Here is a 24,257-nt window from a genome sequence, read left to right as displayed (position 1 = left end):
TAATCTCTAAGAGACTCTTTAAAGTGTTTTTTATTACCGTATAAATTCTAGCATCCAAACAAACTGTATTATTATCCTAGCAAAAAATAAACTGGGACTTCAAGAAATAATCCAGCCTTGGTCTTATACCTTCCAGTAGGCAAGAATTATATCACTTATTGAAGATGTTTTAAAATTCTATTTTTTACGGACACCGGGTGGCTGAGTCAGTTAAGCGTCTGCTTTCGGCTCAGGTCATGATCCCAGAGTCCTGGGATCAAGTCCCACATTGGGCTCCTTGTTCAGCAGGGAGCCTGCTTCTTCCTCTGCCTGCTGCTCCCCGTTTGTGCTCTCTTTCTCTCTGACAAAAAAAATCTTTAAAAAAATTCTATTTTTTAAAGTTGCACGGATAATTACTAAAATATTGTTTTTTAAAAGAGGTCCACCCAGATCACAATTTTCTTGTCCTTTGATTTATATTGCCAAGAAAATATATCAACAATTAATGTGTTCAGGATTTATAGAAATTTTTGTATTAAAGCAAGTCCTACAGCTGTAACTAGTGGTAGCAATGTAAGTGTAAAATGGTACAGTTACCTACATGTGCAGTTTGAAAGTTTTATTAATTAATTAATTAATTAATTAATTTCCTCTAGGCTCAATGTGGGGTTTGAACTCATGATCCTGTGATCAACAGTTGAAAGCTTCACTGACTGAGGCAGTCAGGCACCCCTGAAAGTTATAAATTTTAAACAAACTGCTTATGAAGTGTTTTTTCATCTTTCTCTGTAATGGAATCTTGCATTCTTGGATAAAAAGTGGATAACCTTTGAAAACTTTTAAAGTAGAAGCAATTAATAATCTTTAGCTGGATTTTAGTTTATATATAAAGTGGGATTTTATTATCTTTAGTGTTGCAAATAATGAAAATATCAAAAATAGAAAAAAATGAGAATGATATGTGCAACAATAAAGTGAAGACAATAAAAAAATAAGGTGAAATTCATTAATTTTTTTTTTATAATTTCCCTTCCACACCTCCCTCTCACTTAGGTTAGAAATTCTCATGCAGACAACTGGTAACCTAAAAAAAAGACAATAAAGTTTCACCATTGTCAGACACATTCCTGAAAACAGAGTAACCAAATACATTTTACAACAGTAACTATCCTGCAAGGTGAACCAAAATTTCCTGGTACACATGCAGATTATGCCTAAGTGCTTAAAACGAAGTATGTTTTAATCAACATTAAAAATTAAACAGTGTTCTGAAAATTTTTATAGACTACTTCAACATACGAAATTTTTTTTTTAATGTTACTACCAAACTATGGCCAACATGGTAATTTGTGCTTTTGTGTTATTTAATGGCAATTCTTTTCTACACAATTACTCTTTTAAGGTAAGAATATATTTACATTAACACTGCAAAAGAAGAAAACAATAAAAAGTTCTTAAAAAGACCTTTTTTCAACTTACCCATTTTTTTTCCTTTACAAACAGTAAGAAGTTTCTAGTGATACAAGCACATTCAGTTTGATTAATTCTGAGTCATGCTTGTTACTATACCCCTCAGCTTATAGTCTTAGACAATCTCTGGAAAAGTTTAAATGGTTACCAGAGAGCAATTTCTAAATTATGTATGATATCAAACAATTTCAATTATGTCTGAAAAGACTATTACCATTTTGGGGCAATAATAAAACAAAAATGGCTTACAGTACTTTGCTATTATTTTACTTTTTTTTTTTTTTGGCAGTCCACAAATGACATTCCATAGGAGTAAACAATCTTAAATACTAAAACATACCTTGCCATGAGGATCAGCAAACATTCTTGTGAAAATTTCACATAATCTTTTCAGTTCAACTCGACTGTCAAAATAATAGAGCAGCTTATTAATATCTTTTTCTTACAAGATTTATTTATTTGAGAGAGAGACAGAGCATAAGCAGGGGGAGGAGCAGAGGGAGAGGGAGAGGGAGAAGCAGATGCCCTGCTGAGCAGGGAGCCCAAGGAGGGGGGCACAGGGGCAGGACTTGATTCCATAACCCTGAGATCATGACCAGAGCCGAGGTCAGATGCTTAACCAACTACGCCACCCAGGTGCCCCAAAAGTAGCTTATTAATACCTTGCTGAAGGAAGAATTCATTTAAAAATAACCTTAGCCATAATTAGGCTTCTTATAAAAAAAACAAAACAAAACAGTCCTCCAAATCAAAAAATTTGTGGGACTTACTTATCAGGGATAAATACAAATTTATCAAATGCAACAATAATTCTGTTGCAACCCAAATTATTTTAAAAGTTAGAAGTTTTATAAAAAGAACTATATTTCATTAATGTAGTATGACAGGGGAAACTGTACAAATGACATTCCCAGCACACGAATTTTATCCTTTAAATGCTAAGATGTTTTCTTAAATTTGGCCACCTGAGGGCTAAAATCTTTCTACACTATGCCTACCCCTTGCAACTGATAATGATATACTGAACCTAATATTAACCTAATCTTGATGGGGTTAGGAACAATATTATGATTTACTGTAATGATTCATGAAGTGTGATATGCAAACATTAAAATATATTAGGCAGTACACAGATGAATGTCTATTTTAAATTAAATAGTTATAATACTTCCTAAAGTAAAAATGTAGTCAGCAACTCTAACCCTGATTTCAGGTATCAAGTCAGGAAGTAGCCCTCTAATTTTTCCACTACACTCAAACTTATGAATAATCTGAATCTAGGTTCTTTTTTTTTTTTAAATATTTTATTTATTTATTAGAGAGAAAGAGAGAAAGGACAAGCAAGGGGAGCAGCAGGCAGAGGGAGAAGCAGACTCCCCACTGAGCAAGGAGCACTATGCGGGGCTTGATCGCAGGGTCCTGGAATCATGACCCGAGCTCAAGGCAGATGCTTAACTGACTGAGCCACCCAGGGTCCCCTGAATCTAGGTTCTTAAAAGGGGTTGACTGGAGAAGTTTAAAACATTACACAGATTAAAGACAATAAAGAATTTAGGGGCGAAAAGCAAGTAAAAGCCATTAGAAAAGGAAAACGAATCAAATCAAACCAAATCGAACAAACTAAAAAGCAATATAAAGTTAAGAGAAATTCACTCCAATTCCATTTTGTATTACACTAAGACTCACATATTACATGAACGCTGAGAATATACCTTCAGGTTCAAGTGAGCATAAACATTCTTTCCTCTCACTGAAAAACTTATCAGGAATGAATTTTAATAAACTGGCCAGTTTTAATCTTACATATACTTTATTATTTTTTTTAATTTAAAAAATTAATACCTTTTTTCATGAACTTCTATTTGTGAATAAAGTTTCCTTTTAAGTAAAAATTTCTAGTATAGATAGTATAGATGGTCCTGAAGCTTGGGAAAATATTCTGATGCCATCTTCTGAATTTAAAACAAGTCTGTTCCCATACTAATCTCTCTAAGATGTTATGGAAACAAAGGCAGGTTGAAAAGTGCTAACCTGACAGGACAGTTATTTTAAGACAACACAACTCACCTTAGAGTTCTCTGATTTTTTAATAAGTTCTGCAGACCCAGGAGGCCTTCTTTCCTTTCTGACCAGTTGGAACTAGCACATCTATTGAGGACTTCTGCCACATCTTCCGTCTGCCTCATATATGTGGGAATACTACCATTTCGAGAACTATAGGAACGTTCTGAACAAGCACTAGATGCATCGCTGTTGGCGTCATCATCTGAATGCATTCCATATGATTCATATCTTCTTCGAGCAGGTTTTTTCTGTTATACATAAAGGCTCTCATTAGCAGTAGCCAAAAGAATATACTGGTATTTTATAATTTCGACTGACCACAAAAAGACTGGTTTTTGTTTTAAAATCAGTACCAAGCATGCGGCTAATCACTGTAATAATAAAATTATCAATGTTATATCAATCGATAATTGATTTTATTATCAATATTTAGTTTTGCTTCAGAAAACATGTTTTAGAAGTTAGTAGACGAAATATTTTTAAACCACAGGACATAGTAGAAACAGAATAAGGCTATATGGAAGTTTGGATATTAAAGTGGGAAGAGTCAAATTGTGGGTTTTTGCCTCTTTTCTTTTTCATGGAAACCAAGAACTACTAGACTATAAATGAACAGAAACTACTGGAAATTTGAATTGGTAAGAAGAGAATATTACTTTTTAAAGGATGAGAATGGATCAGGAAAACACATTTTCCTATACGACTTCTATTTTTCCTGTCTGCCTTCTTCTCTAGTCTCCCTTTTTACATCTGTTACCAATTCTCTTGCCACACTTTCTTCCTTTGTACCCAACCCTCATGTCTCCTACAGAAGTGAAACACAGACAAAGAATGATGAGAACCTGTTTTGCTTGCTATTATTTATAGGAGGCAAGCTCCTTGAGGGTCCTCCATGTTTTTCCCAATGGGTCTATACCATCTATTTCAATAAATGCAAGAAAGCCTATCTAGATTCCTTTGATTTCTTCAGGCTTATCATTTAATATATGTAACTGCTAATTATACCTTGCATAATAAAAGTGAAATGAGACAGAGTAAATAGCTTATTTGAGATTTCCTTGGAACGACTGGAAATGTATCTTTATGTAATCTGATATTTGAATTTAGGCTGATGAGCAGTGAAGACATTCCTATGAAACATGTTAAAAAGCATAATAACTTAAAACAGTTCTAGTGGCTACAAATTCTCCAAAGTCTAAAATCTAAAAACAAAAAGTAACTTGAATTTAATTCAAAATAGTTTTATAAAGACATTTCCATCACTGAACGTCTCTTACTGATTTAGAGACACCAATTTAATTTAGAAAGTGCTAATGTGGTATCTCCTGTGTTGGGCTCCAGCATCTGTTTTGTTACAGACATCAGTGTGAGTAACATCTCATTTGTATGGAGTAGTCCCACTGGAAGGACAAGAACCCCTATAGGACATTCTGTTCAAGGAGCATCTCCCTATTGATGATCATATATACAGCATAATGGATGTATTAAAGGATGTTACTACTTCAACTTGAATATTTTCTAGAAGACTATCATCTGTTAAACTGATGAAGCAAAAGAAAAAAGTTATGGTATCATAAGATGTCAGAAAACAGCAATGTCTATACCTTAGTCCGTATGTCTCCTAAGAGCTGAGAGCAGTAAATTTTTAAAGAGAAAAATTGAAAATAATGAAGAACATTTTGCTAAACAGCACAATGAAGCAGGCATAAACAATGCCCATAATCAGAAACATTAAATTTTTTAATATATAGATACATGAGAACTGCTTATTAGCAGACTATATCTTCAACCTTGCCAATATCCTTTAGTCCTAAGCTACAAAAATATTCCCATAACCAGTTTTCCTAAAGAAACTCAAATTTTCTTTCTTTACTTTTAAAGTAGGCTCCACGCCCAGTGTGGAGACCAAAGTGGGGCCCGAACTCATGACCCTGAGATGAAGCCCTGAGCTGAGATCAAGAGTTGGACGCTTAACCAAATGAGCTACCCAGATGCCCCTCAAATTTTCTATTTGAATCCTTATGTCATTTCCAAAGTTAACTTTGTTTCTGTGATTTTCCCAAGGTGCAAATTAGGCTTAGTAATTGAAAGATTTTTTTCTAGAAATTAATAGTTATAATTGGAATATCTATGCTATGCAAATAATGGAAGTAGACAGAATCAAATTATTGGCATTCAGCTTTTGGCCCTTACATACTTCAAACACATCTTAGTATTATAAGTAATAGTTCAAGAATAACCCATTCAATTCATAAAATTTATGTGAGCATAATTTAACTGGCAAATCTTCCATTTAAAAAGAAACTAGAAAATATGATTTGAGACGTACATTGATAAAAAACAGTAAATTTAAAGCATCTGACTGATTTAAGTTCATCGGAACAAGACGTGATCAATATATCCCATGCCCAAGAGAACAAAGTTCCTACTTAGTTATATTTATAAGAAATTAATCAAATGGCTGAGATAAAGGGAAAAATTCAGCACATGTAGACTGTTAGAGCAGAACTACATATGTGATTACATTTATTGTATTATAGCTATGACCAATGAATATTTTTCAAAACTTATTTTTCAAATATATGTGGCATAAATCATATCAACACTGGTTAAGATGTGATATACAGTCTTAAAAGGCATAATGTATTTTTTATTTCAAAACAAAGATGAGGCCTTTTATAAGTTCTGTGTAAGAAACTGAGTAAATGCTCCTCAAACATTGGATTAATAGAATTTGAAAGAGAAAGTGTCATACTGAATTGACTTGTGAAATTGGCAAAAGCCAATTACAGTCATTGCTCAAGTGATCCTTCGTAATTTTAAGTGAGAAAAACAACAGTGAAATATGTGCAGCACTCTTCTGAAAAACTATCATGGATCTGTGGACGATGTTTTTAAATCTCACTATTTAATGTGTCAGACATAAAGAGCCAGGAGGATATCCTAATTATCATTTGTCTTGAAGTTGTACTTTCTCTCAGCTCAGAAAATATAAGTAAGACTAAACAAAATCCTACCCCAAGCTAACACAATCCCTAAATACTCAAAGTTAAGCAAGCTTTGAAATATATGCTTGTAGCGTACACATTTATGTACTAATCTAATCTACCCTTACTCCTAGGGTACTATAGTGCATAAAACACATCACCATATTAATGACATCAATATTTATATTCCTGACATGCCATCAATTACTTTTAGCCTTGGCTTAAAATTCTGGCCAAGAATAAAGATCAAGAATTGATTATACTGCTCTGCTTTTTACACTGTCCACATTTGATCTTCCTAGATTTAATCCACAAACATTTTCCCATGTCCTTTCCCGAATTGGTGGACTGCCTTACCCATACATTAGTTTCATAATGGGAACATCTATAATGATAAGGAAATGGAGAAGAGTACCAAGGCATCTGCTACCGCCTCCTCCACATCAGAACCTGTGTTCAGGACTCGCATGGCACTGACAGAAGATGACAGTCGGCTTGACTGGCTGATCCCATACCCCGGACCTAATTCATCAGAAGGAGGAAAACAGCTTTCAGAGAGTCATAAATGTTAACAGTGTCACACTGGAAACTTTAAGATCCTTAAGGGGAGGGGGGAAAAAAAACCAATGGGGCAAAGCATTTTAAAAGCAATTCTGTATTTTCTGGGTACATTTGGTTTTTGGTCAAATAAAACAGTAAAGGCAATTAAAATTACTACTCATAGTGTATGGAAAATAAATTTAAAGAACAGTAGCTATGATACATTTATGACCAGAAGTTAGAAGAAAGAATGGCTGGCTAAGGGCTTGGGAATCTACAGCCCTTGCAATTAATCCAGCTCTATCAGTCAGACAAATCTCATCCATTCAGGTGAGCCACAGAGTAGTCCAGAACAAAGATCAAACCTCAAACCGATAATGATTAGGGAGCTCAATAAAGCCACACCAGTTTACAAGGGAAAAAACCTCCAATTATTATTTCTTCTCCTTCAAGATAGGCTGATTTCAATCTAAAACTAAGACATGTCATTTGATATTTGTTAAGCACCTACTGTGTGCCCAACATTCTGAGGTATGTAAATACAAATAAGAGATGGATTCTCCCCCTCACTACTTTCTACACCACCATTTACAATTAAAACACTTCATCCACCATTTTGGTTTTTTTTTTTTCCAAGACATGTACAAAGATGAAGTACATAACTGAGAACACAAAACAATTCCATATTTAAACATGACATAACTTAGGTTACACACGCACAAAAAATATCTGCCAGTGAGAAAAATGCCCAAATAAGATTGTGGGAGGGGAAAATGTTACTTGGGGGAAAATTAAAAAATCACAAATGACTTATTATCCAACAAATTAAATTTAAATAAAAACAAACTGATTTGAAAACATGAATATACAATACAACGGAAACTGAAAAGGACAAAAATCTGAGATGAATGCACAGATGATTGTGAAAATGTACTCATTCTTCACCTGAGGCCCCATACACATCGGGGGCGTAGAGGGCACCAGTAGATCTGGAATGGTGTCTGGAGGCTGGAATAACAGGACCATACAAACCTCATCTATTACCACAGAAACAAGGAATAGTGGCAGCACTATAGTCAGGCAAGGAGAGTTAGTCAACACTGGTATTACTAGTACTAGTTAAGGATCAGAATACTGCCGAGTAAGGCAACTGAACATTAGCACCATAATATCATCCTTGACACACAAAAGATCTTACACCTAAGGGGACAGACATAAGCCCACAGGAGACAAAAAAAGCAAATATTCAAATGGAAGGAAATGTCAAAAGTACAAGCATGAAACAAAAAAATGAACATTGTAGTTAAAAAAAAAAAAACCACTATGGTAACTAGTAACCAATAATAACCCTATCTCCTTTAATCTTGAACCCAATGAAGCAGGTATTACTATCCCATTTTATAGATAGGTAAATTTAAGTAGAGAGAGTTTCGCTAGTAAGTGAAACACCTCAGTATCTACCCTCTTTCAAGGCCTTTGCTCTTAAACAGTATACGCACCACCTTCACATTGTTCAAAAGATAACATACCTCATTTACGTTAGCGTAAACGTTTTCCATAATGTTTCATAGAATGTAAGTTCTGGATTCAGTGAAAGATTATTTAAATATCAAAGCACATTTAAACATAAAAAAGGGAGTATTAATAATCTAAAGACCTAGAAATGTGACATGTCTCCTTCTATTTTTGACATATTTTAAATTTCATGTCTTAAAATCCTGATTTTCCTAACACCATAAAGTCATTCTTCCTCTTACATACAGAAACAAATAAGCCAGGAAAGACTCATTTTAATATTTAATGAAATAGATTACTCTTATTTACATATATTAATTAGAGCAGTTAAAATACTTTTATTACACAAATCACTCTTTTCTTTGCCACAGGACCTTAGTGAATGCAAAAAAGATCAAAAAGATTGAGAGAAAGGATTAAACAGAAAGAATCCTGCACAAAAGGTTTAATCAGACCCTGAAAGGTGTCTATACATAATATACATAGTAGTATATATATAGCATATATAATATATGCTATATATTAGTTTTAATTTTACCTGACAGAAATAATTTTTTAAATGGTGAGAGTTACCAATATGGATATGCCCAATGGATGAAAATTTTTGGAAAATTTTCTGGAATCAATGGTTACCTGTGGCTGCAGATAAGTGGTAAGAGGCACCACTCACATGCTTGCAATAACATAAGCCTTTTTTTTGAAACTTGACTACAGAAATAAACATAAACTAGGGTACAAGTTCCAGAGAAGTTTGGCTTTGCTCAGCTCTGGTTTATTTCTGATGCTTTAGGACTTTCACACTGGTCTTGTGCTACAACTGAACGCATGGCAAACTTTGGGGTTCATCTGCTGAATGGCGATATTCACATCAGAGGTGTAAAAAGGATCCACCAAATAAACACAGTAAGCACAGCAGAATGCAGGCAAACACAGCAACCAACGTGAGTGGGAAGGATAACCTGATCTTCCGGAATGCTACTCCTCATCCCTGTGTAATAAGCGGGCTAATCTGCTACCTTTACTGTGCAGTACCCATATGTAAATAAAAGGGCTATAAAAATCAATTCTTCTAAAACTATAAAATAAAAAGATCTAATCTTCTTTAATCCAAATAGAATGTTTCATTAGAATCAGGAAAACAGCTTCATTTAACAAAAACTTAAGTGATTTAAATTGTCAAATGGAGACTATGAGCTGAATCTAGTCACCATTTCTCTTTAAAAACAGGCATATTAATGATGTTTATTTTTTAAGTGATTAATAGTTGATTATAAATTTTCTCTAATCTCTGACTACTACAAGGTTTAAAAGGTACAGAAACACATTTTGGTTTCTTGTTGATATCTCATGTTTTCTTTTTTTTTCTTTTTTTTTAAATTTGATTTTTATTCATTCTTTGTACTGTATACCCAGAGTATATATTTTATATATTTTATATCTCATGTTTTCTAATAATTCCGCAGCATTAGCATTATACAGATGCAGGTGTTATACCATTAAAAGTATCTTAAGAACCTTGCCACTAAAGTACAAGGAAACTACTTCTGGGCAAGCAGTTGAGCATTAGGGGAAAAGATGGAGGATCAGCAGTGGTGGCAGGGACGATGATGATGACGACCAAGTGCTCACTGTGTGCCAGGCCCTGCGCTGGGGGATTTGTTTCATGTATTCGCTCATTTATAGCTTCTTCAAAACAATCCTAACAAGTACATACTATTATGACCCTACTTTTACAGATCAGGAAACTCATGTACAGAAGGTACAGAACCCAGGCCATCTGACCTTAGAACATATGCTCTTAAACTACCACACATTCCACATATCCACTCCACTTCCTTCAACCCTTCAAGATGGCATGCTTATTTTATACAAATATAAGATTTATTTCATTCTTAAAACATATATACACAAAGATATACCATGTACACCTCCATGTATGTTTGTGTGTGTGCACATACACAGCCTATTGTATATGAACTAAAAATATCTCTGGCAAAGTACTGAAAGGGAACTCTGGTACCTGGGACTGGAACAGAAACAACAAAGGCTGAGGCCATCCCTGTCTGTGTTCCTAGCTCAATGGGGGTTTTCTAGGTACAGGACAGTCTAGTGATTTATTTAATGAAATGGCCCAGAGAACAGAAATTAATCTCTAGATATCCTACACTAACATGTCTATTGAAGGAAATAATTCCAATAGGCAACGAGTAGAACTATGTTCTTCTTAAATATCACGACGTCTGAGGAGAAATTCCTTAAGTATTACAGTAACCTACATTTTATGGAATTAAACAAAAAAAATCTGAAATGGCGTTAAGTATGTACATATAAATAAAGTACTAGTTAAAAAGCTGAAGGACCATGCAGAAATTCTAAAAATTTTCAGTGTAAAAAATTCTGCCTCTCTGATTATTCTCAAATACTAAAAGTTTAAAAAAAGTCATTTAAGATTTTTGTAAGTGAGGTAACTATACTATTATAGTCAAGGTTATAATATAATCTATATCACCAGGTACAGAGAGGTTTTACAGCTGTGACATGACACAAATATATGGGAAACAACTATTAAACTGTAAAATACTAAAAAAATGTTAATCTCTCCCATTTTAGTTAGTAGTTCACACGGTACTTTGCTGCACTCTTTCTAATAACCTAAGTTAAATATCTAAGTTGAAATGTTAATATTTCTGCTAAAAAAAACCAACAGCATTTATTTTATCAAACAAAATGGTCCATACTTCACTTGAGAGTAAATATTTAAATATTACCTTTAAATTGTATAGGTTTATTTCTTAAGATAAATCTTGAATGCAATATTCTATAGTTTAAACCTGTGTGATATTTACTTGATTATGGAGGCAATTTGTTTGTATAAGGTCTAAGCTGCTCATTTAAAACAAGTAAATGTCAAAGGAATTTCCCAAACATGTAATTTCCTTCTGACTCTTTCTTCTATCGGGATAGATAGATGAAGAAAGCTAAACGCCACGTATGCTGAGGTTATCAGATGGTGATAACACAGGGGAAAGAAATGCACCCAACACCTGCCCAAGTACTTACCAAGGGGCTGAAAAGAGCGAACAGGACTTGTATCCCTGCTGCTCTCCCGACTGGCTTCCCGGCTGCACCCTTGACTCACACTTGGTCGAGGAATACGACTACTTCGGGCTGGTACAAAGCAACAGCAGCACAGAATGGAGGAAACAAAAGATAGAATTTGCATTTTTGATATGTTAGTTTTATTTTTCTTTCTTAAAAACTGATCAATCGTTCTGAGGTTGAGAACAAATTACTCTTGATAAAGGATTGCCAGGAATACAGTTAAATTTGAATACAGTCCTCTAGTTTGTATGAGATTACAAGGGTAAAATAGTATTCTACAAATGTAAGAAGGCTGCAAATAAAAGGATTAAAATATACATGAATTATACTTTACAGGTAAGATACCTAATTCAATTATAACCTTTCAATTTTCTTTGAATTCTGCGTTTTCTTCTACCTTCTAAGTGCCCAACTGATGTCTGCCACGCTATCCAATATCCAAGCCTGAATACAAAAGAAGAGGTCCCAAGCCTCACAGAGAAAACCTTACCCACTGACAGCCTAGAGGGACTAGCCTCTCTGCTACACCCCTGGCTCCGTGGTATCTTGCTTCTCTTCGGTGCTGAGGCTGAATTGACCAAGACTCTTTGAACACCAGAGCTCACAGTGGAGAGGGCTGTTGTGGTCAGAACTCTTCCTGGAGACCCCGACCGGCTGCCAGCTGAACACCAAACATACATAGAAATGTTCAGATGTGAACTCTAAGAGAACTTGTTGAAAGGATAAAAATTCAAGAAATACATCTGAGAAAACTGGGATAGTATGGCAAGTTCTAAGTTCAAAAGAAACAGACTGAGGAAGACATGTATAGTCAAAACCTGGGGGGAAAAAAGTATGCTATATATGCTAGGACTGAACAGTAAAAATCATGTAAAAATCTGTTTTCAGTTTTGAGGGGTAGAGGACAACACTAATAGTATGTCTGTTCAGAACACAAACAGTATAAAAGATTTTCGAAAAAGACCAACGTATCTGACAAAACATTTCACATGGCTACAGCTATATATTAGAAAGCTATGTATTTGCAAGGAACAGAATTAGTCATTTCATTACTGCTATTATTTTGTTAAGAATGTAATAAAAATTTTCTTCATGTTAAAACGGTTTGCCTTCTGAGATGCCTCTGAATGGGTAGAGCAAAAGTATCTTGCTATGATGTATACTTTTAATTTTTACAAAATTAAAATTTAAATGTTTATAAAATTGGGCCAGCTGAAAAAGAAACTTGCTTTTTGCTATTTGCATAACCACAAAGGGATCTTGGGTGGCCATGCCTACAATGTAGATATAAGGGTTACTGAGAGTAGAAAAGAACTATAAGCAAATGTCAAAGAAGTCAGACCCTTTCCAAACTAGTGATTCTCAGTCTTGGAAGGCAGATGATAACTGGTCAGGGGAAAAGAGAGGGAGCTGGATAAAATTTCACAGATTGGGGCAAGGGTTAAAGAAAAAAAATTAAGAAACATGGTTTCTTAGAAACTTAGAAACTAGAATTGCATGGAAATGAGCTCCTTGTCAATCAAAACATTTTATGTCTGCATTGAATGGGAAAACAAACTAGATAACTCCAAGATAGAATTTAACTCTACGTTCTGAATGGTAGCATTATAGAAAAGTTAAACTTATACTTAAATAAATGAAAGCAACTCTTCATGAAAGCAACGTTTCCCCTTGGTTGGGCATCATTTCTCTTAACCAACAGGGCAGTCACTGCTCACCTTGTATAATCTTACCCAATCATGCTTCATTTTCACAGAGCAAAAACTAAAGACTCAAATGTCAATGTGGCCAAGCAGGAGATGTTAATGAGGGAGGAGCACCGAGTGTAAGGCAGGGAGGGGTGACTTTTCAGTTCTAGTAAGCTGTGTCTTGAGGTAATACCGGCCGGGCTTTAGGGTTTTTTAAAAAAGTGCAAACTTTGAAATTTTCTCATTTTTCTCACGTTGTGTAGACCAAATAATACATGAAGGCTGGATGTGGTCCATGGGCTGCTGATCTCTGACCCTCACTGTAGTTTTCCTGGCATGGTTTTACTAAATACAAATTAAATTCATGCTTAATTCCTAAACTCTACCAGCACACAAAATGAAAATTATCTTCCACTGGTTACAGCAATACTATATAAAACAAAGCAGTATTTCCAATGAAATAACAATTAATCTGAGTAGAAGGAATTCTAAATTATTACAGGGAAATCATTCAATTTTACTTTAAAACAATGGCTTGTTTGAATTGTTTCTTGGTGTTCCAGGTGAAGAATCTTCAAATCAGGTTTTTTACAGTTATAACCTTAAGGATACCCACAAAGCACCTATTTTCTCCATGCAGTAACTACACTAAACATACACACCAAAACATCCAAACACCCAACATGCCACAAACTCACAATGCAAGATAAGCCAATGGAATATTTTATGGGAACGCTTGCAACAATATAAAAAGTATAAATAATGAACTGAATGAACACATACAATATGGTATTCTGTTAAAACTAATATAAATTTAAGGGGTAAAGGTGCTGGTAGGAGACTAGAGAACTCCTTGAAATGTGGGTCTATTCAGCAGAGAGGAAACACGCAGTATAGAAGCAGAGTAACCACTCCACCTAATCTTGGTTAACTGTGTTTATCAAAAGTATGCAAGCTCACTCCTTCTATATTTAAATTCATTCATAACCTCTCCTAGAAAATAAAACTGGCAGTGTTCATTTGCTTTCATCATTACCCTCTCTTCTCCACTGACTCCAAACCCCTACCGACAGTGTGATAATTCCAATGCCTGTAACTCATTTTGGAATTATTTGTACTTAGAGAAAATATCAAGGCTCTTTCCCCAGCCAAGGACTACCTAGGCTAATTTTTCATAAGAAAGCCACAGAGTTGATGACAAAGGGCATGATGTACCTAGGGAGTAGCATGCTAGTAGAAAATACTCTAATTTGCGAAACTTGAAACTGGATACCTAATTTCTCTTGTGCTACCTAAAGTTTTCAAACTATCATTTTATACTTTTTACGAGGTTATTTTCAAGGCATTACTAAAGCTCCTTTGCTTTTGAATGCCTAAACCTGTGGGATCAACTTGGATAATTTCAACAATTCAAGGTTTTGGTAATAAAATAAAGACAGGCCAAAGATAACTGGCAATTTTTGCCCCAATATGGCTATACAATGATGGAATTTTATGTTGAGAATTTCTGCTGAATAGAACCCATTCTCGATAATGAAAATAGGTGATCAAACAACAGATGCACACATCAAGTCTGTAAATCCTTACCACCAACGGTATTAGCAGACTGTGATCCTGAACAAGTGTAAAGGCAGAATGAGGGTAAGGGTTATAATCCACGAAGAGGGAAGGAGCAGATTTAAAATGAATGGCAGATGGAAATAAGAAAGCTTTAGTCAGTTCTTAGAAAATAAAAAACCCTAAAGCAAAAAAAGCAAACTTTAAAAGAAAAATCCCTAAGCCATAGACGTCTGTAACAAAAGCAGTACATTTAGTAGCTTTTACAGCTGAAATCAGACACTCATGTACAAAGCAGATGAAATGAAGTTGCAAAAGTAAATGTAAATTCTTCAGCTTTTCTTCTAATAGCCTATAGTCTAAATAATTAAATGTTTAACTTTCTACTATTTAAACATTTAATTTAAAACTACGGTAAAGAAAAACTACAACATCTTATAGCTGAAGAAAGCTTACATGAAAAAGCTACAAATTTTTTTTTAAGATGCACAGAAAAAAAAAAAAAAACCGGCAGGAGGTTAGGGTGAGGAGACCAAGTTTCTGACAGGCTGTACAGCCATTTGTACACAACCAATCACTACCAACAATAACAAAAGACACCATCCTTACGTAAATATAAATCTGGACGTCTCTCCATTGGGTCTGCTTTTATTTATTTTGGTTAGTCATCAGAACACACCTGCTCTGACCCAAGGGATTTTTTTTCCCCCTAAATGGCAATATAAAAATTTGGAAAGATCATGCAAACTCTAATGAATTACTTCACAACAAAGTGAAGAGGGAGGTCACAGCAATATTTCTATGCAAATATGTTGTAAAGAAACTTGCATCAAATCATATAGGGTCACAATTTCTTTTTTCAAAAGAATCTGAAATGGAATATACAGTCATTCAATAAATAAGCAAGCAAGCAAACAAAAATCTCTGCAATATGATTTAAAACCTAAGTGATTTTATAGTGGGAAAGTCTTCTGATCTTAAAATCCTACCAGGTCTAAAAAGCCTATCATTATGTTCCCATACTTCAGGAGAGGATTTGAAGTATTACAGACTGGGTTTCAAAGTGAAAAACCAAATGTAAAAAGTTATTCTACATCTTAGTGAAATGATCAGTAATTACAATATACCTAAAAGGGAGGTCCTTAGGTAACATATTAGAAAACCATACACAAAGAACTTTGAATCTTTGTCACAAGTTCTGTCTTGGTATTACTTTGGAAAAGAACTAAACAGCTCACATCAAATTAAATTTTATCCTTAAGATACTGGATACAGACAGTTTTGGGTTGCTATCTTTATTCTTCTTTATGCTTTAAATTTCCTAACATTATCATTATTTCTTTCTTTGTTTCTTGAAGGCCATAAACCTAACAAGGCACAAAAGTACACAACAGAAGTTTAAAATTCAGTTGACATTAGGTTAATAATAACAAGGAAGACAATTTTATCAGCTGAAATATAGAGTGCTCATTCTGGGCCCATGTACTGTCTTAAAGTACATTAAATATACTATAACATTTAATCCTCACTACAACCCTCTGAGATTATCCTCTTCATTGTATAGATAAATATACAGAAATACAGCAACTTTAAGTAAACTGGAAGAGCCATGATTCATATGTGGGTAATAATGGCTCCAGAGTCCATGATCTAAATCAAATATTTCTGAGACTTTATTATACACAAATCACTTGGTGATCTTGTTAAAAAGACTGAATTCAGGACATCTGTGGTGGCATGAAATTGTGCATTTCTAACTAGCTCCCAGGTGATGTTGATGCTACATTTGGAGTAGCAAGGCTCTAAGCAACTACAGTACAACTGCTAAAGACCGAGTTACTTAAAAAATTACTCTAAAAATACAGAAGAGCAGGGAAAAATGTGATATGATCTATTCCTAATTTGGAAGAAGAGACCTTACCCAGAGGGCATTTTCTATTTTTCCTATTTATAAATGATCCTCAATTTGCAAACCAATTATACCAAGCATTTCCTTATTTTTAGGGCTCTTGCTGAATATTCCCATCATTTCTCCGCTTGGATTTTTTGACTCTGGAAAGAGGAGAAAAGGAGAACCTGCTGGCAGGACTTGTGGAATTACCACCTGGCCGCCTCCAAGCGCCCAGTTCTTTTCCCTGATTCCAAGATTTGGGAATCAAATGAAAAAACAGACATATAGGACATCTGTATCTTGATAAATAACCTACACAACCGTGGAAGACGGTTAAATAGATTTCTTTTCAAAATAGCCAAGTATGTAGAATAACCCCCAAATTACTTCCCTAGAAAAAAAATCTTGTTTTTAGAGATAAGTACTAATGAAAATCTCTTGACAAAGAAAGAACAGGAACAAACTCTTAAATTAATAATGTCATAAATGTATGGGTTACTATTCTGGAACATGTAGAAATGAATCATTCATTTTACCTAGGCCTCAAAATTGTGCTTTTTAATAATTATTCTTATGAGGAACTCAGCTTCCAATGAAACAGTAAAAATACAAATCTTAAATTTAATAAGAAATATAATAGAACTAGTCATTTTATGTTTCCTCACTACAAATCAGTATATACCTGCCAAAAATGCTAACTGTATTGTAATAGATTTTGGGGAGAGTATGAAGACACACATATCTGTCCTTGAATTGCATTAGCTAGATGCAACCAGATTAGATGCTAACATATGGCAATTATTTTGCTTCTAAAAAGCACAATTTTCTACATTTGCAAGTTTCTGAGTAGACTGTGAAAACCTTAATGCTAAGAGATTTGTGCTACTTAAAATATCTCCATGCAAAACTTTGTACAGCAGATGAAGTTTTTTCTTTCTAAGTGGCAGATATCAATGATGCAGCCCTAGTAACACACCAAAGACAAGACAACACCCACTCAAAAAAATTCCAAAACATGCACAACAACTGATCCAAAACATTGAAAAAAAAAATACCTTCATTTTTGTCAGGTGATGATGAACCTAAAGTACAGAACAAGAACTCAGTATGTGGCTTGTCTTTTTTGAAGTTAGCTTTGTCTTTATCCACTGGTCAATCTCCTAATACAGTCATATACAAGCAACACACTTATCCAAATGTATTACAAACCCAGGAAAACTCGCAATACGTACGCTGTGACTGAGACACCATTTTTGTTCGACTTCTTCCTCGAGAATCTGTCTTGGCATTTCCCATGCCAGCAAGTGGTGCTGAAAGCTTTGCTCTCACCCGGCCTAAGGAATAAAATTATTTACGTAATTAAAGACATTTTTCTATAATGATATTTAGTAATGAGGAAAAAAAATCTCACTATAATTTTCCAATTGGGTGTGCTTTTCAAGTATTGTTAAATTTTGTAACGATGTAACCATGACTGACAGGTGATATTTCTCTTAAAATATTTAAAATACATACTGCTTTTTATGTGTTGCAACATAAGCTAACTTTCCTTCAAGGGTAAAAATAAAGTCAAACTAAAAGATTTCCATTCTTGTTTGATATTATTAGTCCAGTAGAGTCATAATTAAGATAATTACCAAAGGCATGCTACTTGTTTCTTAACTGGCAGTTCCAGTTCTAAAATTCCAGTTTTCGTAAAATTTAGTTTATTCTCAAATACAGCCTATTGTTTTAAATATCAGCCTAATCTTATTAGAAACAACAACCCAAACAATTCTTTTGACTGAAAATATACTTCTAAAAGGGATTTGCAAGAAGAGATAATATTAGGTAAAATATTTAATATTTTTATCCTGTGAGATTACTAGACATCTAGATATGGACACATTTACTATTCTCTTCTCCCAACCAGTTTCATTTATAAAATGATTTGAGGAAATACCTATCACATGAGAGCTGGCACTTTTCTCAGCATACTCCCTTCTCCTCTACCACTGCCTCATCCCCCTCCACAAAAACAAGCCACAAACATCTACTTCTAGGGCTTTTGAACTAAAGGAGACAAGAGCTTATCAAAGTACCTAAGTATCATTAGTAAAAACAAAAATATATTACTAGTAGTTATATGGTGTTCTCAAGCAGTCTCAACTGTATCAAATTAGAACCAATACTAAACACAATCACAAAGAAGGGCTGAGAATTCTGTTAAGCTAAAACGTACAATTTGTAGGGCAATCATTATACTGGCTAGCCTGATATGGCTATATTAATTAGGAAAAAAAATGAAGAGTAAGGAGAAATTACAAAATTAAGAAATAGTGATTAAAAACCAGGAGTAAAACAGAAGCAAAACCGAAGTCTAGTTGGTGAGTCTAGCATTCTCAATTCTTCAAGGCCCTTAATAAGCCCATAGTTCAGGCCTTTCACCCTTTTACAGAGTCTGTTTAGAGTAGGATACAATGTTCTCCCGACTAAGAAGTAAAACAGAAAAACAAAATTATTATTCTTGAAATGGAGAATTTATCCAATATAACAAAGAAATTAGGGTATTTTGATACTAATGTTCTAGATTACAATGCTACAGTGATAGAAACCATTTTTATAGAGTACTCCAATTGATATGAAAAATATGAAATATTTCAAATATATCAGAGTAAGCATGAGACTAAAAATGTTAAATATACTTGGTTTTATATCACAAGAAAAGGTCATCCATGTAAAACTTAGGGGAAAAAGAAGAAGTGTGTTTCAAAATCAGAGGTTTAATAAGACAGCCTTCAGGAAATATAAAAAAACTGAATTTCTTTCCTTTCTACAAATTCAAAAGCAATAAATAATTATTTTCTTAAAGTAAACTGGCTCAATAAAATAAAGTAGTATATCTAGCAAGTTTTTTATAATCCCAAATTCAAATCATATATGCAATTCTCCACTGAGTCTAAATCGAAGACACACTTAAAAGCAGACTAAACAAATGCATTTAAACTTCCATGGTAAAGCAATGGAGCATGCTTCCCCACAGTATAAATGAATTAGCATAAATTAAAAAACAAAAACACAAAAATAAAGCACTAATGATGCTACTGAAAAAAATATTTACTAACTTTATACTAGATATTATTAAACATGTTAAGCAATTATGTTTTTCCAGCATGAGATGATCCAAGATACAAAGCAAGACTCCAGATGAAGAACTAAAGAAAAAAATTCACATGTGTAACTAACACAACCAAACATAAAATGTAGAAGCTATCACAGCTGGCAAATTATATAGTTTTGCAAAAAAATTAGCCTATTTTAGTTTTTAATATTTAATTCCTACTAATGAAAATATTAATGTAGAGGTATTTGTGTTACTAACAAAATGTATAATTCTTACCATCTTCGGATGTTGCTCCTAAATAAGAGAAATAAAACAATAACATTTCAACAAATTCTGCCAATGCTGATGTTAAGACCTACTTGCACCTCCCACCCAGGACTAGAATGAAAGAGTGAAAAAAAATCTTCTAGTATTACAGCCTTAGATAAAATGTGAGGTCATCTAATGACTCACAGCACAAGAAAAGGTTAAAACTAGACAAATGGAAATGGCAAAATTCCACAACACTTTTATCTGCTACATTTCATACTCAAATTTGAAATGGTGAAGAAAATTATAGAAGTTAATCACTCAAGAAAGATTTAACCCTGTCTTTACTCTTTCTGAAATGAAGGTTTTTACAGAATAAGAATACTTTTTGTGCATTTTCAAAACGTTGTCCATAAAAACTAGAAAAGCTAACTGACAAACATGGAAGTCAAATCCATGGCCTCATTAACTCAGTATTTTCATTAAAGCATTACAAAGACCCATCAATCCATCAGCTATTTACTCAACACTTTATGTCCTCCCTAAGATGTCAATGAAAAGTAGCAGAAATGAACAAGTGCAAATATCACAACTCACTATACTAAAAGGCAATAACAGATATATCTCTATATGAGTATATACAGATTTTTTAAAACATAGGATTGAACATCAGTGAGAATAACACATCATGTGACACAGATGATTCTTCAAATAGGCTGATGTTTCTGACCCAAACAAGAAAAGATCTTAACCTGGAAAGTGAGAATAGTTTAAGGACACAGAATTTCAGTGTGAGAAGTGATACCATAAAGGGTTTAAAATATAGAAACTATCTTGTGATGGGCTTTCATTTCATTAATTTTTTTAACTTATGAAATACATTAAACATACAGAGGAGCATAGAGACAATACAAGTAACAGTCATGTATCCAACCCAAGATTAAATAAATCTTCCATTTCATCAGAATGGAAGATATATGAAGATATATATCTATTTAAGAACTTATGTAATAATTGACAGAAAAACATACAATTCTCCATCTTGCCTAGATCTCACACTAAGACTTACAGATTCAGTATCTTCTTACAAGTTCTTAAAAAAAGCTCAAGTTCCTAGACAACATAATGGTATCTGATGAAGTGAAGGGAAAATGTAGATAATATGCCATGTTGTATCTGACGAATACCATACAGATAAAAAAAAATACCACGCTGAACCAAGCAAGTACAAACTATAATCACTTGAATGCTGAAATTAAAAAGGCAAAACTTAAAGTTCAGTACTGATTAAATGTTAGTTTAAAACTTACTCTTAAAGATAGCATTGTACTTGCATTTTGTTTTCACAAATAACCATATGAATCGGTAAAATATCTCACTTGTCTCTCTCTGTATCAGTTAGTAAAATAAAGAGTTCAATCTAATGACTTATGAGATTTTCCATTCTTCTAATTCTATTTCAGAGAAAGACTTAAGAAATCAAGAATATTTCTATGAGCTAAGGTAAGAAAATTTAAGATAATTGATTTAACTTACAACAAACAGTAACCTAGTATTTGAATAGACTGGGAAACCCCAAAATGGGTATGCCTAACCCAAAATTTAGAAAATTATGTAGCCATTTTCATATTAAGATTGCTGTAAAATAAGCAGTCTGTTTTCAAAAAGAGAATGAAGACATTATACAGAACCCAAGAGCCATAAACATCTTTAGTAGAATTAGAAAAGTAAGTTCTTACCATCCATCTTGTCAGAAGTATCCTCTTTGATGAAAGAGCAAGCAAAGAACAGAGGAAAACTTAGTATATTAGAAAAAAATGATTTTATAATCCCTAGAACATTATTTTTAAGAAGACAGAACTCATAGCACAGACATGTATAAGAAACTTGTTTTCAACTAAAATGTTCTAAGAGATTTAAACAAGATGAGGTTCCTTTGTGAGAAAAAGATACAAAAATAAACAAAGAATCGATAATGAGTTTGATTTTCACTTGCCTAGAGTGAGACATTAGTGAAGCCCATATCCCAACTTGGGACCCTTGCCATCATCAGGTAGACCTCTTGCTTTGGTCTTCTGAGTTTCTTGAAATCAAATACTCATCATATCCCCATTCCCCATTCTCCCCATTGGGAGAATGGAACTGGGAGAAAAAAACCCAGTAGCAACTGCTTTAAGCAACATACTAAGTTTAACACTGCAAGGTTATAGTAAGAAAAGTCTCTAATGACTTCAAAATCTAATCTCACAAGCACAGATCCACACTATCTTGATGCCACTGTATCTCTCTCTTTCTCATTATACTATGACTTCCCAACACCTCCAGTCTGATGTGTCACTGGGACTTCAAATTCTAAAAGCATAAAATGCAAAGATTTTCAGCTGCTCATCCTTTAGCAATCTACCACTAGACTGAGAGACTCTTGATTACAGAAGTATCTACTTCTGGATCTCCATCACCTAGTCGGGTGCCTGGCAAAAACTAAGTGTTCATTAAGTGTTTGCTGAAAAACAATGGAACACTCCCTCTGATCCATAAATGTTCAGCCATGACAAGCAAGGCTCAAAGTAGAAGAAAACAGAGTACACCAGTCACATGTGTATAAGAAAGCTGGTTGGGGGGTGGGGAGTGGGAAGAGGAAGAAAGAGAAGGAGAGAAGCAGAAGAGTGGGGAGGGATGAGAGTGGAGGAGAGGGAGAGAGACAAAGAAAGGAAGGAATAGAGAAATAGATTAGAAACAAAGAGAGGAAGAATGAGAAAATCCATTATCTAGGCCCTGGAAAGCACCAAAGGCAAGTAGTTCATTGTCTCTGAGTGTAAACATGGGCCAGATAAAGAGGACAGAGGGACACCTTTCCCTTGTGTAATGAAGTATATGTGCAATTCAAACCTTAAAGAACCCAAAGAAACTAATGAAGTCAATCTCACAGCACTATTATAGACTTTCTTACGAAAAAAAAAATTGTTACAAATCGCCTTCCTAGTTCACATTGAAACATTTCAAATATTGTATTTTTCTGATAATAAAAATAATAGATATTAACTATCACATTTTTATTTTTAAGACTCCAGATAAATAGGTTTTATATTGTTTTCCAGTTTCTTCCCCAATTAAAAAAAAAGATATAATTTATGTACCATAAAATTCACCTTTTTATATTATACAATTCAGTATCTTTAGTATATGAACAGGTTGCACAACCCTCATCACTAATTCCATAAAGTTTTCATCACCCCCAAAAGAAATCCTGTTAGGATTCACTCCCTATTCCCCTGACTCTCAGCCCCTGACAACTAATTTACTTTCTGTGTCTGTGGATTCGTCTATTCTAGACACTGCATGTAAGTGGAATCAAACAGTAAGTGGTTGTTTGTGTCTGACTTCATAATGTCCACCCACCTTGAAGGATACATTAGTACTTTTATGTAACGTACTCCTTTTTATGGATGAATAATATTCCACTCTAATGTACAAACATATCTATTTAACCATTCAGCAGTTGGACATTTGGGGTGTTTCCATGGCTATTACGAATACTGTTGCAATGAACATTCATGTGCACATTTTTATGATAACATATCCTTCATATTATCTTGGCTATACCAGCTAGGAGTGGAATTGCTGGTCACGTGGTAACTCTTGTTTCACTTTTTGAGAAACCCCAAGCTGTTGCCACAGCAGCTCCAATACTTTACATACTTATCAGCACTGCATGAAGGTTCTAATTTCTCCATATCCTACCAGCATTTGTTATTGTCCATCTTTTGGATAACAGCCATCTTTGTGGATAGGAAGTGGTATCTTATTGTGCTTCTGATTTGCACATTCCTAATAACTAATGATGTTAGGCATCTTTTCATGCACTTACTGGCAATCTGTATGTTGTCTTTAGAGAAATGTCTACTCAAATATTTTGCCCATTTTTAAACTGAATTATCCTTGTTACCAAATTATAAGAGTTCTTCATGTAATTGGAATAGAAGTCCCTAATTTCAGATATGTGATTTGCAAATGTCTTCTCTCCTTCTCTACGCTGTTCTTTCACTTTCTTGATGGTGCCCTTTGAAGCACAAAAGTTTTAAATTTTGATGAAGTCCAATTTCTCTATCCTT

General features: G+C 34.1%; 1 protein-coding gene across 36 annotated transcripts in view; it reads right to left on the bottom strand.

Annotated features, from left to right (window-relative positions):
• CLASP2 (cytoplasmic linker associated protein 2) overlaps positions 1–24,257 on the bottom strand; it is a 175,634-nt gene that overhangs the window by 54,257 nt on the left and 97,120 nt on the right. For 7 of the 36 annotated variants that reach the window (XM_087870058.1, XM_045798314.2, XM_045798320.2 and 4 more), the window contains 11 exons: positions 21,885–21,908; positions 20,173–20,190; positions 18,026–18,127; positions 17,849–17,875; positions 14,933–14,959; positions 12,148–12,318; positions 11,616–11,723; positions 7,986–8,048; positions 6,916–7,022; positions 3,517–3,761; positions 1,790–1,853 (listed from right to left, as the gene is read on the bottom strand). In XM_087870058.1, coding sequence (XP_087726184.1) covers positions 1,790–1,853; positions 3,517–3,761; positions 6,916–7,022; positions 7,986–8,048; positions 11,616–11,723; positions 12,148–12,318; positions 14,933–14,959; positions 17,849–17,875; positions 18,026–18,127; positions 20,173–20,190; positions 21,885–21,908 — 956 coding nt within the window. The remainder of the gene's footprint in view (positions 1–1,789; positions 1,854–3,516; positions 3,762–6,915; positions 7,023–7,985; positions 8,049–11,615; positions 11,724–12,147; positions 12,319–14,932; positions 14,960–17,848; positions 17,876–18,025; positions 18,128–20,172; positions 20,191–21,884; positions 21,909–24,257) is intronic. The other 29 variants (XM_087870048.1, XM_087870062.1, XM_087870049.1 and 26 more) reach the window with 12 other exon arrangements.

The sequence above is a fragment of the Ursus americanus genome, chromosome 20, assembly GCF_024610735.1.
Source record: "Ursus americanus isolate L20-20 chromosome 20, mUrsAme1.1.p, whole genome shotgun sequence".
Lineage (NCBI taxonomy): Eukaryota > Metazoa > Chordata > Mammalia > Carnivora > Ursidae > Ursus > Ursus americanus.
Note: the sequence above shows the minus strand (reverse complement) of the source record. Positions and strands in the feature narration are given on the sequence as shown.